Consider the following 16,111-nt stretch of genomic DNA (forward strand, 5'->3'; position numbering starts at 1 on the left):
TTACTTTGATTACTCTGGAGTTTAAACTATTTTTAAAATATATTCATTACCTATTTGTATTTCTTCTAGTGTAAACTATTTTCCGTGCCTTTAAAAAAGTTAGTTTATTCATCATTTGCAAACTGATCTCTAAGAATTCCTTATATTTTTTTAATAAAAACCCCATGTTGCATGTATTGAAAATGTTTCCCATTTGTCATTTTCTTTAGCTTATGTTGGCACTTTTTTCCTCCAATGTATCATGAAATGTCACCTGTGCTCCCAAATTGATTTGCGCTGAGCTATTTTGCAGTGGGGACAGGTCTTGTCACATTTATCTGTTGAGATGAGTGGTAGCAGGGCCACAGAGAGGATCTGAGGTGTTAAAGCTGGAGTTTGGGGCTTAAACTCTGTAGCACACCAGACTTTTCCAGATATTTCAACTCTAATTGGCGAGATTATACATTTTCTCAGTAAACACCCCAATTTTAGTTTTGAAAACAGTCACAAGACAGAATCTGGTTGTATGGAAGCTGTGTATTTTTAGATGCTTTTTAAACTGACCTTGAGCAGTTAGATGGCTGGCTGTAGCCAGGAAGGATCCTGGTACCCACTTGAATTATGACTGCTTTTCTGTCTGCTTTTGGCTGGGCAGCCTTGGCCTCAAGCCTCTCTCCTTCTTGCTCTTATTGCACTTCCTTGAAAGGCTGCAAGAATGGAACACACTTTATCATCTTCTCTTTTGTTTCCAGGACTACCCACTTCTCACCCCATCTGCTTTGACAACCGTTTCCTTGAGCATGGTCTGTAACTTGCAGACTCACTTCCAGAAAACAGTTTCTCTGCTAAGAGTGCTTTGGTTTCAAGGAAGAGAAACCAATTCAAGGGTGTTGTAGCAAAAGCTCAGACTAAAGAATACCAGGCAAGAAACCAAAATGCTGAAAAACCAAGAATTATGCTCTCTCACTAATATCTGTGATCTTTTCACACCTGCCTTTTTCTTTCTTGGTGAACCGGATTTCCTCCGCTCCCAAGTCTCGCTGATAGTCTAAGATAACAACTCATGGTTTCCAGTGTAACACCTGGACCCACAGAAAGTCTGACTTTCATACTTTTGGTCCTGAATGATAGCAGAATATCTCACCCTAGAATATGCCACTTTGGCATAGTTATTATTTTGAGCTGAAGGCAGTTGAAAAGCATATATGAGAAAAATCTGTCTTCCCCCGATTTGCCAACATCCAGCGAAGTTCTAAAAAAAAAGTCTTTTCTCTACTTCTTTTCTATTTAATATTTTTTGAACATTACGAAAATGAACCCTTGTTAATTCATCAAAAATGTTGACAATACTAAGGAAAAGGAGGACACATATTTTCAAAAGTGTCCCTCCTCCCCTCCCTACCAGGAAGGACAAAGGTTAATCCCTGAAGGCAACTTTAGACCCTTATCAATGGAGAAAGCATGGACCTAAATGTTCATAACACACCCTCCCATCACCCACAAGACTGGTCTGCCCCGTACTTTCTTATGTCTTCAACTAGAGATGCTGTATAAGCCAGAGTTCTAAGCCACCATTTTGAATGGTTCATTTTCCCTTGGGTTTCTCCCATGTATGCGTACATGTGCTTAGTCACTTTGTTGTGTTTGACTCTGCGACCCCATGGACTGTAGCCTGAGGCTCCTCTGTTACATGGATGGTAACAGAGAGCTCCTCTGTCCATGGGATTCTCCAGGCAAGAATACTGGAGTGGGTTGCCATGCCCTCCTCCAGGGGATCTTCCCAACCAAGGGATTGAACCCAGGTCTCCCACATTGCAGGTGGATTCTTTGCTGTCTGAGCCACCAGGGAAAACCTCTCCCATGTATACATGAGGTATATGTGTTAATAAACTTACATTTGCTTTTCTCTTATTAATCTGTCTTTTATTACAGGGTTTTAGCTAAGAACTCAGAGGTAGAGGGGAAATTATTTTTCTTCCCCTACAAAGCTCAACCGGTAGGATAAAAAGCTCCAGTAATCTTTTTGGTTTACTTTGGGGCACCATGTCATTTAATTTGTACATCATGTTAAACTTGTTTAAACAAAAACTTGTTTTTAAAACACCAAAGTAAGAAAAAAAGAACAATAAATTTAATATTCTGCACTAGAACATTACCCAAACTCCTATTATATAAACTTAATACTCTTCATTTTGAAAATGTAAAGTAAATGTTAATGTAACTGTATTCAAGAACCACAAGACCATCCCTTGTGCTCAGCTGGTAAAGAATCCACCTGCAGTGCAGAAGACCTGGGTTGGGAAGATCCCCTGGAGAAGGGAAAGACTACCCACTCCAGTATTCTGGCCTGGAGAATTCCATGGACTGTATAGTCCATGGGGTCGCAAAGAGACGCAGGACTGAGCGACTTTCACTTTCACTTTCTTTTGTCTCTGAAGAGTCATTGTGGTGCAAGGACAAAGGAACAAAATTGAGGCATCTGCTAGACTCCAATCAAATCTGCTCTGAAAATTTTGAAATAGACAATATCTTTGTAACTGATGAGAGGTCCTTGGCTTTTGAAGACTATCTTAATCAGCAGTAGACAATGCTTTATTTTTATACCTTGACAAAGACAACAGAGACAGAAGCCTCCTCAGATTATCTTGTATCCAGGCATGCTGCACAGTCTTACATAAGTATGTGGTGAATTAATAGTGAAGTTATGATCAACCATGATGCTTGCATTATGACGTGCCATCATCCCTATTGTTTGTGCACCATTTTTCCAAGCTACCTCACCATTTCATGTTATGAGGTGGAGCAGGTAGGGAGTCATGCTTTATTGTTCTACAGAAGAGTAAATAGAAACTTTTTTTTAGAATGCAAGAGTAATAAAGTATCAGGAAGAATATAAATGGTGACTTTGCCTTCCTTGTCTTTTAATAAATACATGAATTTATTATGTTGTTGTTGTTTACTAGCTAAGTGGTGTCCAACTCTTTGCGACCCCATGGACTGCAGCATCCAGGCCTCCCTGTCCTTCACTATCTCCCTTCACTATTACTTTTACTATAATGATCATCAACATTACAGTTCTTTGAGCACTTCACGTTTGTGATGCTATGCTGTGCTTCATGTTATGTGTTATGGTAGACTTTATTTCTACTATGTCATGGTAGACTTTGTTTCTATTTTAGAAATATGATGTTTCTCAAGGAAGAGGCAATATCCCAGATGTCATTTATTTAAAAGATAGCAGTTAACTAAATTTGTTTTTTAAATGGGAAATACTTTGCAAAACTGTGCAGAGAGAAGGAAGATCTGAAACCATTTGTCTCTGTCACTGAATCTCACGAATGAACATTTCAGACCAGTAACTAAGACTCCACTGCCAGGGCTACACAGCTTGTGCACTGCACATACCACCCTTGGAGGCAGGGACCAAAAGCTGAAATCACATGATTCTCCTAGGTCTACCGGGGTGGTGCATTGTTCCACCTTTCACAAAGGCACACCATACGGTGGCTCCCTGTCCATGGCTTACCTTCCACCTGAGGCACAAAATTTGGGGGGAACAGACTTTCTGCTCCCCGTCCTCCCCATCCCGTGCTCAAAGCGCCAAGTGAGCTATGGTTAGCTTCATTTGTCGTAACCACTTCACAGATGTTTTTCATTTATCCTTCACTGGAATGATATTCCTCCATTTTCTCATAAAAAGGATGTTTGCACCAGGATTGGGGGTGGTGTGATGGGCTCGGGGAGAATGCTATTTACAGACCCCTGGGGCAAGTTCTGGGATTCTAGGTAACATTGCTGCAAATCCTTTGGCTTTCAGTGAAATTGCCTAGATCCTGCAGACGATCTTCAGCTGAAAGTACTTCCAACGGATGCTAAAAATACATTGCAGTTTATTTTCCTCAGTAGGGAGCATATGTGTTCCCACTTGACCTGGAAACACAAAGAGATCCGATGTTAAATTTAATGCTGCCTATTCCAAGATAAATTTGTTTTCTGGAGAGCAAGGGAAAGAAAAAACAACACCCATATTGATATAATTTTTCTTTTGCTCTCTGGGGGAGACAGTGCCTTGAACACATTTTTTATGTTCCCTGTTGGTAGTTAAATGACCATTCTCAGACTCCCTAGCCATTGCTGATATAAACTGGCTTGCATACAAATCAGATGGTGAGTCCAAGGCAGATTTATTAAATATGGGGAAAGCAGGGGAGAGGGGGTGAGGAAAGTTTGATTTTTTTTTTTCACCCAAACAAAAATGTCAGATTCTTTGTATCTAAACTTAGCTTGATAATTCAGGTTTCCATTGTTTTCTTTCTTTCTTTTAATGCTCTTCTTAAAAGACAGAATCTGAAATGCCCTCTAATTGAAGTATAGATTTAATAGACATTTATATTAAATCCTTTCTCTCTAAAACAAAAAGCAAACAGACAACTTAACTACAGATGGCGTAAAAATTCTGTTTCCTGCTGTAACACTGAATAACAGATGTTCAATCCAGTTCTTGTAGTTTGGGGATACTGTTTGTTTAGAGCTTCGGGTTGCCCAATATGACTTTCTTCAATATTGTAAGAGCAAAGTTCATTTTCTACTGAAGATGAAGTGTCAGGCCTGCTCTCCAGCTGGTACCACTCTCTGCAGCTTTAAATACACTGCTGACAGTGAACCAAGACCCATCCCCCTCTCCCCCTGCCCAACCCCCTAAGAAATAGCACAGGGATTAAACATGAGCTTTGGACTCTGCCTTGTTTTGAGTCCCGATTTTGCCACTCATTAATTCTGCCTTTGTTCTTGTCCATCTGTAAAATGAGGATGATGATGGGACCTGCTGTTCAAGGCTGTTGTGAAGGTTAAATGAAATACTATGTGAAAAGCATACAGCACAGTGCCTGCGTACATAGAAAACCTTGAATCCATGTTAGCTATTATTACCAGTGATGATTCTCAGATATACCAGTTAGTTGTGCCAAGTGTTAAATAGTTAATTGACACCTCCTCGAAGATCCACTTCCTGAACTGACCCACATCAGTTCTTAAGGCTTGATTTCTAGCCTCTTCTTTGGGATAAGAGAGAGACGCATCCCTTCCTTTATCCTCTGTTTTTTTCCTTGATTTCTTCCTCCAACAAAACTAAGACAAGAAGGGTATTGTTGTTTAGTCACTAAGTCGTGTCTGACTCTTTTGCAATCCCATGGACTGTAGCCCACAGGCTCCTCTGTCCATGGGATTTTCCAGGCAAGAATTCCAGAGTGGGTTGCCATTTCTTCCTCCAGGGGATCTTCCCGACCCAGGGATGGAACCTGTATTTCCTGTATTGCAGGTGGATTCTTTACGGCTGAGCCACTGGGAAGTCCCAGGAAGGGTACAGTCTGATGAAAATCATGGAAGTGGATTTCCCCTTATTACCTTTAACCACATAGGAGAGAGCATTTTTGTTATTGTTTATTTAAAGCAAAATATTCACTGGATCTAAACTGTAGGAAAGGAGAAGTGTGGGAAGCCCTTTCCCTCTTTGCATGATAAAGACAGCATGTACTGGGGATCTCCAGACTTCAAGGAGACAACTAAGTAAATCCCCTCATCACCCATCCTTGGGTCTCATTTACACTGAAGGCTTAAGGAGTAGCCACATTTCCTTTTGAGACTAGACAGGTACATTTGATAGTCTAAATTTAGTTAGAACTTCAAGCCCATGAATGTCTTTTCTGATGAGTTACTAAGCATTTACAGGCCTGCCTCAGAGCTGTGGCGGGTTCAGTTCCCGACCACAGCAGTAAAGCAAATATCACACACATTTTGGTTTTGCAGCACATATGAAAGTTATGTTTCCACTATACTGTAGTCTATTAAGTGTGCAATAGCATTATGTCTACAAATAGTGTACAGATCTTTTCTTCTCCTATACAAGGAAAATGTAATTTATGTCAGAAATAGTCATTCAAGTGAATGGGCTGCGTAGGTGTTCATTGGTGAATTTAGACTAAAAAGGAAGTGATGTAAATTATACTTATTACACTGCTGGGAGAGAAATATATTAAATCTAGACAGCATTCGGACAGTGCACAAGGAACTCATTGTGTTGAAGAAAATCAGGCAGCTTTGCTGGGAAGACAATGTACTATATGGTATGAAAACCATCAGTGGCCACTTGGGACTGAAATAACTTTAGGGAGTATGATTTTGTTCTAGCACTGAAATATTTTTCTTTTTTGATAAAGCACCAAGGTATTCTAGTCTTTTTTTAAACTAATTTTTATTGGAGTATGGGTGCTTTACAATGTTGTGTTAGTTCTGCTGTACAGCAAAGTGAACCAGTTATATACTTACATTATGTGTGTGTGCTCAGTTGTATCTGACTCTTTGTGACCCTATGGACTATAGACTGCCAGGCTTCTCTGTCCATGGAATTTTCCAGGCAAGAATACTGGAGAAGGTTGCCATTTCCTCCTCCAGGGGATCTTCCTGACCCAGGGATCGGACTCACATCTCCTGAATTGCAGGTGGATTCTTTATTGTTGAGCCATCAGGGAAAGCCATATACATACATATATCCCCTCTTTTTTAGATTTTCTTCCCATTTAGGTTACCATAGGGCATTGAGTAAAGTTCCCTATGCTATACAGTACATTCTCATACCTTAATTAAAAAAATACTTTATTGTTAAAAAAATGCTAACCATCATCCAAGCCATAATCTTTTTGCTGATGGAGGGTCTTGCCCTGATGTTGATGGCTGCTGACTAATCAGGGTGGTGGTTGCTGAAGGTTGGGGTGGCTGTAACAATTTCTTAAAATAAGACAACAGTGAAGGTTGCCAAATCAGTTGACTCTTCATTTCACTTAACACTTTGAGGCCATTGTAAAGCTATTGAATAATAATTTCAATATTATTGTGTTTCAGGGAGGCCTGAGGAGCAGGAGGGAGATGGGGAAAGAGCCGATCGTTGGAGCAGTCAAAATATGCACATTTATTACGTTTACCACCTTATATGAGTACTTGCCCTGAAACACTTACAAGAGTAACATCAACCATTGCTGATCACCGTAACAAATATAATAATAGTGAAGTCTGGAATAGTGCAAGGATTACCAGAATGTGACTCAGAGACAGGAAGTGAACAAATGCTGTAGGAAAAATGGTGCTCAAGGCAAGGATGTCACAGATCTTCAATTTGTAAAAAATGCAGTATCTGCAATGCACAATAAAGTGCAATAAAACAAGGTCAGCCTAAGTAAATACAGAAGTAAATAAATCAGAACTAAAATAGTTCTGAAAGTCTAAAATAGCTGAAGCAAATAAAATCCTGCATTTCTGTTAAGCTATGTTTTCTGAACTCTTAAAAGGTAAAGGGAGAGCAAGATAAAGACGAAGTAGGTTGAGTAACTATACTAGTTCCCTAGGATTACCCTGGTTTTAGGTACAGAACATCTCCTGTCCTGGAACACCCCTCAGTCTTGTGTACCCTGGGACATTTGGTCACCCTAAAATAAAGACCTCAGTTGTGGTTGGTGAAGTTAAAATTCAGTGGAAAGGGTACGCAGATGATTTTCCCAAAGTATGCATCTTTAATATAAATAGAATAATATTAAAAAAAAAACATAAAAAGCCTAATGACTACTTGCTAAGAAGCTCTCCATATATAGGCGAATCTTGGACAGTTGTCCATGCAGTTATAGCGGTTCATTTGTTAGCACTTGCTCTAATGGCAAACTTTTTTTCCTAAAAGGAAATAATTAGACTTTAGGGCGTTCTGTTGGAAATCCCAGACCTTAACACGGCACCAAATATCCTTCAGGAGAAGAAAGGAGAAAGTTTCCAAAGGAAATTGCTTAACACCTTCATCGATGGGAAGTCAAGGAAAGGAAAGGGTGAGGTGACCGTCCAGAGAGCAGGGCTGCGGACAGGTGGTGATGGGAGCCAGGGGACTGGGCCCAAGGAGGGACCAGGGGAGGGGCTGCAGACAGCCGTGGACCCCTTCGGTAAGCTATGTGACAGGGCAAGGAAGTAAACCGAGGATCCAGTAGCTAGGGGGTAGCATGGTCAAAAAAAAAAATCTGTCAAGATGGAGGAAAGTCTAGTGTGTCAAAGACAGAACAAAAGAAACCAGGGGTGGATAGCTTACTTGGAGCTTGTTGCTAACAAGAGGAGAGGACCCCTGCCACCTGGGTCATTCAGATTGTTACTGACAAATATTTTAATGGAAGATTCTGGCCCATGTGTCCAGGGTCGTCCCTTCTGGCTTGCCGTATCTTTTAAGGCCCAGCTCAAGACTCAGCCTCTTCACATTTGGTCTCCCGTGCCTTTAAATGATTTATGCCCTTGCAGAGGGTCTGGACTCAGGGCAAGCCAGTTGCAGTCATATGGCAGCAGCTAAAATGAAAACAGTGTCAGAAATAAGAAAGACAGGATAAATGTAAAGGCTTTAGAAAGTTGATCGCTTTGGGCCATGACATCGGGTAAATATCCAAGGCAAGAAAACTTCGAGTAATCAAAGTTGCTTTTCTCCAAGCAGAGATTGTTTTCAACTTTTAGGAAAACTCCAACACGTGCAGGGTCACCTAATACTGGCAGAGTCTGGGGCAAGAGTACCAATGGAGGCCCATCTACATAACACCTAATCTTAAATGAGCTACCTCAGGCCAACAAACGTGGTACACCCACCTCCTCTCCTAACCTGGCCTCTACCCAGCACAGTGAGGGCTCTGTGGGCTCACAGGGACAATCAAGCTCCATCCACAATGTGAGGATGTACACATCAACAACTCCTGAATGACTGTGAAATACTGCCTGCCTTCTCCAAGCAGGCTTCAGGGTGTTTGCCCTGGGCATTCAGGGTCCTTCATATCAAGTGTGTTCTAGAAAGCTGATGGACCATGTCCATCAACCCCTTGGCCCATCAGAAACTTTACAACAGGTGTTAGGATGTCACAAGCAGAGGACCAGCTTGTGTGCTCAGGCCAGGATCCCTCTTGCCTGAGTTTAAGAACCATACTAGACACACTATATTTTTTCCAGTTATATTTGATGACTGCGTTCTCCTGATTTGACTTTCAAAGAACTCATGAACAAGACTTTACAGTAAGGCTCCCCATAGTATCGAACATAACAGTTCAAGCAGGCTGAAGGGCCCAGAAAGAATGTTCCATTGAGCAAACTCATCCACACCAGGCTGTGGTGCTCCAGTGAGAGGCCCCAGACAGGGTATTCTCTGGTCCCGTCCAGCTTTATCAGATAAAGCAAATTACGTATTATTTCCTGGCAAAGGAAAAGCAGAGTTCTCCAAGACATTTGAGATGGGAGTGTAATCTTCTGATGCTTTCTAAAAGGGAGCAGTTTAGCCTGGGTTATTATCACACCCAAACCATTTCAGTTTACCCCAAGTTGGGCAGAAAGTTGATGCCTTCTCCAGTCTTCTTCCCCAGGAGATAAAGCCCAGAGAAACTGGGTCTGACTTAAGACTACTTTGAAGGTGATACACTCAGGGGAATAACCCCACAAGACCCCCTGGACTATACAGTCCATGGAATTCTCTAGGCCAAATACTGGAATGGGTAGCTGTTCCCTTCTCCAGAGGATCTTCCCAACCCAGGGATCAAACCCAGGTCTCCCACTTTGCAGGTGGATTCTTTACCAACTGAGCCACCAGGAAAGCCCTAAGAATACCTTGAAGGTAATACACTCAGGGGAATAACTCCACAAGGGGAATTAGCACACCTGGCTTTTCCCTTTTATACGGCTGGCCAATTGAGAGGTTGCTTTTCTTGGGCCTGTTTGCATCTCTGTGAACAAAAGGGTCAGTCTAGGTGATTTCGAATATTCCTCCTCCAGGGTGGGAGGGTATGAGGAATTCTTGAGCAATTTGGTCTTCCAGGAAGCCCTGCAGGGTGAACACAGCTCACCTGCATCCTGTTAAGGTACTTGGGGGCCTCTGGGATCCACCTGGCTCTGGGAGCATCCTTCAGTTACAGACTGTACCACCCCAGGCTTGATAACCGTCTCCGGGACAGATTTCCAGCTCCAAATGTTCAGTCACTCTCTTTGAAGAGACAGATGATTACTACTCAAATACCTGCACCAAATCTGGGTCTCCAGATGACAGCAACCTCATGTGTAGAGGAGAGCCATGATTGTTAACTGGTGCAATTAACCAATGAAATTTGGTTTTGCATCTCTGAAAACTATTTGCTTTATTATTAGCTAAGCTGGGGGCAGTGATGGAGGTGGTATTTGCAGGCCTGGTAGATTTCAAGGTTTGGGTAAATTCTGAAGAAATTATTCACTTAATATAGATGTGATCTCAATGAAACTGCCTCACCTAAATAAAATCTTCAAGTTGAGCACTGGGCTGCAGATTTTGCTTGAAACAGCTTTCATTTTCTTGAACCTACAGCATAAGGAGTACTGTATAGTTGAGATACAGTATTTGTTCTGTATTTGGCAGTTGGGAGGATGAATAGAATACCCTGGACAAAACAATGCGTGGCTCCCCCTTGCTTCACCCTCCAATTAGGCCAGCGAGGAGCCTGCTCAGAGCCTCCCCCAGGGGAGCGGAGAACGTCTGTCTCTGTTGATCTGGCACAAAATAGGGCCTCAATAAATATTTACCTAGTGAATGAATGGTTGCCTGCTTTTCTCCTTTTGTTTAGTCACACTCTCTTTTTAACCTCCTACAATGAATCCCAGGGCCCTGCATGGGCCAGTTCTACTAGGTTGTGGATGCAGGATGAATGGAAGAGGTAAGGGAGATGAGGGATGAGTCAGGGAGGCCAGGGATCCGACACGCAGGGAAAAAGAGAAAGATATCCTTAGAAGTGCAGGGCCAACAAAGAGCCAGACGCAGGCGAACCCAAGCTGGAGCACCCGGGGACCCGGATCTGCAGCGGGGACGGGCCCCACCCCAGGCACCTCCCGCCCAGCGCTGTGCACGCTGCCAGCCTGCACCGGCGAGGCGACCCCAGCCCGCACCCGGCGCCGGTCCGTGGCCACCGCCCCCGGGGCGGTGCCGGGAACACGCGGCGCCTCCGCCGGTCACGTGGGGCCGCTCCGCCGGGCGGCGCTGCTGCTTCCCGATCTCGCCCTCCCGCCCGAGCCCGGGGAAGCGGAGAGGAGGCGGCAGCGGCGGCCCGGCCCTGCGCCCGCATGATGCCCGCGGCGGAGCCGGGCGCCACCGTCCTCGTGGAGCTCGCGCAGGCGACGATGCTGCGGGCCGCGGGGCCGCGGCGGCGAGGGTAGCGGGGCGGCAGTCGGCCCCGAGGCGCCGGAGGCGGGCGGAGCGGGAGGAGGAGCGGCAGGCATCCTCCGCGGCGCGCCGGGCGGGCGGCGGCCCTGCTGCCCCGGCGCGCCCCTGGCCCGGCAGCCCGGAGAATGCGAGCTGCGCTCCCCGCCTGCCGCCGCCTCTCCCCGCGCCGCGCTCCCGGCGCCCAACGGAGCTGCTCGCGTCGCCGCCTCCCCCCAGCTGCGGGCGCCCGGCCGCTGGCTGCGCTAGGACCCGCCGCCGCCGCTGCCGCGGGCTGCCAAGGGCCGGTGGGAAGGGAGGAGCGGGAGCGAGAGGGCCCCGGAGACTGGCGCCCGCCGGGGCGCAGCGCGGCATGTAGCTGCGGGCTCCCACGCGAGGGTGTCGGCCCGGGGCCCCGCCATGGCAGGGACGGACAGCGGGAACCTGAAGACGGTGAGGCTGTGGCGGGACGCCGCCCTGCGCGCCAGGAAGCTGCGGAGCAACCTGCGCCAGCTCACCCTCAGCTCGGCCGGGGGCTGCCCGGGAACCGACCAGCTCGACTCCCCTGACACCCCCCAGCTCGTGCTCCCGGCCAACATCGGGGACATTGAGGTGCTGAACCTGGGGAACAACGGCCTGGAGGAGGTGCCCGACGGGCTGGGCTCGGCGCTGGGCAGCCTCCGCGTCCTGGTCCTGCGCCGGAACCGCTTTGCCCAGCTGCCTCAGGCAGTGGCCGATCTGGGCCACCACCTCACGGAGCTGGACGTGAGCCACAACCGGCTGAGCGTCCTGGGCGCCGAGGCGGTGGGCGCCCTGCGCGAGCTGCGGAAGCTCAACCTCAGCCACAACCAGCTGCCCGCCCTGCCTGCCCAGCTGGGTGCGCTGGTCCACCTGGAAGAGCTGGACGTCAGCTTCAACCGGCTGTCGCACCTGCCCGACTCCCTCGCCGGCCTCTCCCACCTGCGCACCCTCGACGTGGACCATAACCAGCTTACGGCTTTCCCCCGGCAGCTGCTGCAGCTGGCGGCCCTGGAGGAGCTGGACGTGTCCAGCAACCGGCTCCGGGGCCTCCCGGAGGATATCAGTGCCCTGCGCGCCCTCAAGATCCTCTGGCTGAGCGGGGCCGAGCTTGGCACCCTGCCGAGCGGCTTCTGCGAGCTGGCCAGCCTCGAGAGCCTCATGCTGGACAACAACGGGCTGCGGGCTCTGCCCGCCCAGTTCAGCCGCCTGCAGCGACTCAAAATGCTCAACCTCTCCTCCAACCTCCTGGAGGAGTTCCCGGCCGCCCTGCTGCCCCTGGCTGGCCTGGAGGAGCTCTACCTTAGTCGCAACCAGCTCACCTCGGTGCCATCCCTGATCTCGGGCCTGGGCCGTCTTCTCACCCTGTGGCTGGATAACAACCGGATCCGCTACCTGCCCGACTCCATCGTCGAGCTCACTGGTCTGGAGGAGCTTGTCCTGCAGGGGAACCAGATCGCCGTGCTGCCAGACAACTTTGGCCAGCTCTCCCGCGTGGGCCTGTGGAAGATCAAGGACAACCCTCTGATCCAACCCCCCTACGAGGTCTGTATGAAGGGGATCCCGTACATCGCCGCTTACCAGAAGGAGCTGGCTCACTCCCAGCCGGCCGTCCAGCCGCGCCTCAAGCTGCTTCTGATGGGTCAGAAGGCGGCAGGAAAGACCCTTCTCCGGCACTGCCTCACTGAGGACAGAGTGGAGGGGAAGCTCGGGGGAGGGGGCCAGGAGAAGACCTATCCGCCTTCACCTCCGCCCGGGAGCAAGGGCATCGAGGTAACCAGCTGGACGGCGGATGCGTCCCGGGGCCTGCGGTTCATCGTGTATGACCTAGCCGGGGACGAACGCTACGAGGTGATCCAGCCCTTCTTCCTCTCCCCCGGGGCCCTGTACGTGCTGGTGGTGAACTTGGCCACCTACGAGCCGCTCCGCTTTCCCACCACCGTGGGCTCCTTCTTGCATCGGGTGGGGGCCCGGGTACCCCATGCCGTGGTGTGCATCGTGGGCACCCACGCCGACCTGTGCGGGGAGCAGGAGCTGGAGGAGAAGTGTCTGGATATCCACCGCCAGATCGCCCTGCAGGAAAAGCACGACGCTGAGGGGCTGAGCCGTCTGGCCCAGGTGGTGGACGAGGCGCTGGCCCGGGACTTCGAGCTCCGCTCCGCCAGCCCTCATGCCGCCTACTATGGGGTGTCCGACAAGAACCTCCGGCGGCGCAAGGCTCACTTCCAGTACCTGCTCAATCACCGGCTGCAGATCCTCTCGCCGGTGCTGCCCGTCAGCTGCTGGGACCCGCGCCAGTTACAGCGCCTGCGCGACAAACTGCTCTCGGTGGCCGAGCACCGCGAAATCTTCCCCAACTTACACCGCGTGCTGCCCCGGTCCTGGCAGGTGCTGGAGGAGCTGCACTTCCAGCCCCCGCAGGCCCAGCGGCTCTGGCTCAGCTGGTGGGACTCGGCTCGCCTGGGGCTGCAGGCCGGGCTGACCGAGGACCGGCTGCAGAGCGCCCTCTCCTACCTGCACGAGAGCGGCAAGCTGCTGTACTTCGAGGACAGCCCGGCCCTCAAGGAGCACGTCTTCCACAACCTCTCCCGCCTCATTGACATCCTCAACGTCTTTTTCCAGAGGGACCCTTCCTTGCTACTGCACAAACTGCTCCTGGGGACCAGCGGCGAGGCCGAGGCCGAAGGCCGGGCCAAAAGCTCCCCACTGATGGCGCCGCCCGCCCCGAGCCAGGACGCGCTTCGGGCTACCCAGCTCCATCACTACGTCGAGGGCTTTCTGCTGCACGGGCTCCTTCCAGCGCACGTCATCCGGTTGCTGCTGAAGCCTCACGTCCAAGCTCAGCAGGACCTGCAGCTGCTGCTGGAGCTGCTGGAGAAGATGGGACTCTGTTACTGCCTCAACAAAGCCAAGGGCAAGCCCCTGAATGGGTCCACGGCCTGGTACAAGTTCCCCTGCTACGTGCAGAACGAGGTGCCTCACGCGGAAGCCTGGATTAACGGGACCAGCCTGGCCGGGCAGTCCTTTGTGGCTGAGCAGCTGCAGATTGAATACAGTTTTCCCTTCACCTTTCCACCCGGCTTGTTCGCCCGCTACAGCGTCCAGATCAACAACCACGTGGTGCACAGGTCGGATGGCAAACTTCAGATCTTCGCCTACAGGGGGAAAGTCCCAGTGGTGGTGAGCTACAGACCTGCCAAGGGGGTCCTGCAGCCGGACACCCTGTCCATTGCCAGCCACGCATCCTTACCGAACATATGGACGGCATGGCAAGCCATAACCCCCTTGGTAGAGGAACTGAATGTCCTACTTCAGGAATGGCCTGGACTGCACTACACCGTGCACATTCTCTGTTCTAAGTGCCTTAAGAGAGGGTCACCCAATCCACACGCTTTCCCAGGTAAGAGGGCAGAGGGACCTGGTTCTTCTGCAGGGTGTCTTAAGATGCATTTGGGGAAGATGTTTGTTTCTCCTGTGTGAGACTTTGCTTAATCTCACCTGCTTCCCAGGAAAGCTTTTCAGGGTAAATAGAGGGGGATTTGGGGACCAGCAAGAGGCAGTCAGTATGTGAACAACATGAAATACAGTCCCCAAGATTCCACTTTTCTGTTAGAAAGACTCAGACTTCTGAAGTGGGTTCCGGTCCAAACATTTTGGATCTCCTTTTCCATCTTCCCAGTTCAGCCCGCCTTTCCTGGAAGGAAATTTCAAATGGTTGCACAGAAGATGGGTGGTGTCTGATGTTGAGTCCTGGGCTATAATGCTTGTTAGACACATATCCAAGGGGTACTCCAAATTTGAAATATCTGTCATCATATTCTTTTGTTTAAGTTCAGACTGTGACCATAATGTAGAAATTATTGCACCTTTTTCTTAAACTCCAGAGAAGAATGTTTTGTAATCAGGGTGAATGATGATTAGTAAAGACAAAAATGTCAGTCTGTAAGGCGTGACTCAATTTTGGGATCTCTGTTTTACCCAGTACACTCTGGGGCATGAAAGAGAGATTACTGAAATCTCTGAGGGGAGTTTTGGGGGTATTTCCTGGTAATTTTGTGCTTTACCGACATCTTGAAGGCTGGTTTTGGTTAAGTGTTAGAGAGTGGAGCTTTATGGAAGTGCTTTGTAAGAAATGGAATGGATAAGAAACTGACAAGAAAAAAAAAACTGACAAGTTTTGGGTTTTTTTCCTTCCCCCTTCTCTTTGGGGAGTGTTTTCCAGAAGACTTTTTTTTCCCCCTAATGTTTTAGGTGAGTGGAAGAATTCCAAAACTAGGGGGATTTTTTGAGCCTGGTTAATTGGTATTCTGAGTGTCTGGGAATGGGTCCATTTATTTGGAACTCTAAACAGCTCAGATTTTTGCGGAGCTGGCTTGGTTAACAGCATTCTAAGTGTCCTAAGGACAAACCCAATGATAGCATTGTTGCCAGTGTCTGCCCTCGGTCCTCCACCCCGGAGTACATTGAGGTGGTGATGAAATGGAAGACTGCATGCCACCGTCATCTTTGTCCTAGTCTGAATGCTGCTCGTGATAGTATCGGGAAGGAACTGGACACCAATGTTTCCAAAGGTAACATCTCCCTGTTGCCCTAGATCTAGGCTGAGTGTAATTCTTCAGCTTGAAAAAAGCTACCATATCCAGTTACCAGTCAGTTCAGCCTCCATTCTCTGTATTATCTAGTGTCTCATCAGTTTCATGACTTGGTAGCCTCTTCAGTTTTATGTCTGCCATTGTCTTTTATTCATGAAAGCAAAATACTTCTTCATTGTGCCACTAAATTGAAGAAAGGGGTTGAGGGTTACATATTCACAGAGCAGATTATTGAAAGAGCTACTTAAAGCCAGTTCTTAATGCAAAGATGGAACATTAATAAAACCGATGTTATTAACAACAAAGGGAA

The 16,111-nt window shown here is 48.2% G+C and overlaps 1 protein-coding gene and 2 long non-coding RNA genes across 5 annotated transcripts in view; 2 read left to right on the plus strand and 1 right to left on the minus strand.

Annotated features, from left to right (window-relative positions):
* Positions 1–7,294, plus strand: part of LOC145517777 (uncharacterized) — a 25,957-nt gene extending 18,663 nt beyond the window's left edge. The window contains exon 2 of the long non-coding RNA XR_014062322.1: positions 6,877–7,294. This is a non-coding gene — a long non-coding RNA (uncharacterized LOC145517777). The remainder of the gene's footprint in view (positions 1–6,876) is intronic.
* The window catches only part of LOC145517776 (uncharacterized), a 20,607-nt gene extending 7,604 nt beyond the window's left edge, over positions 1–13,003 (minus strand). Inside the window, exon 1 of the long non-coding RNA XR_014062321.1 lies at positions 12,791–13,003. This is a non-coding gene — a long non-coding RNA (uncharacterized LOC145517776). The remainder of the gene's footprint in view (positions 1–12,790) is intronic.
* MFHAS1 (multifunctional ROCO family signaling regulator 1) overlaps positions 11,059–16,111 on the plus strand; it is a 109,178-nt gene continuing 104,125 nt past the window's right edge. For 2 of the 3 annotated variants that reach the window (XM_081520919.1, XM_081520920.1), the window contains exon 1: positions 11,059–14,609. In XM_081520919.1, coding sequence (XP_081377045.1) covers positions 11,612–14,609 — 2,998 coding nt within the window. In that variant the 5' untranslated portion in view covers positions 11,059–11,611. The remainder of the gene's footprint in view (positions 14,610–16,111) is intronic. The other variant, XM_081520922.1, reaches the window with a different exon arrangement.

This window comes from Giraffa tippelskirchi, chromosome 8, assembly GCF_054371585.1.
Source record: "Giraffa tippelskirchi isolate mGirTip1 chromosome 8, T2T-mGirTip1v1.2.pri, whole genome shotgun sequence".
Taxonomy (NCBI): Eukaryota; Metazoa; Chordata; class Mammalia; order Artiodactyla; family Giraffidae; genus Giraffa; species Giraffa tippelskirchi.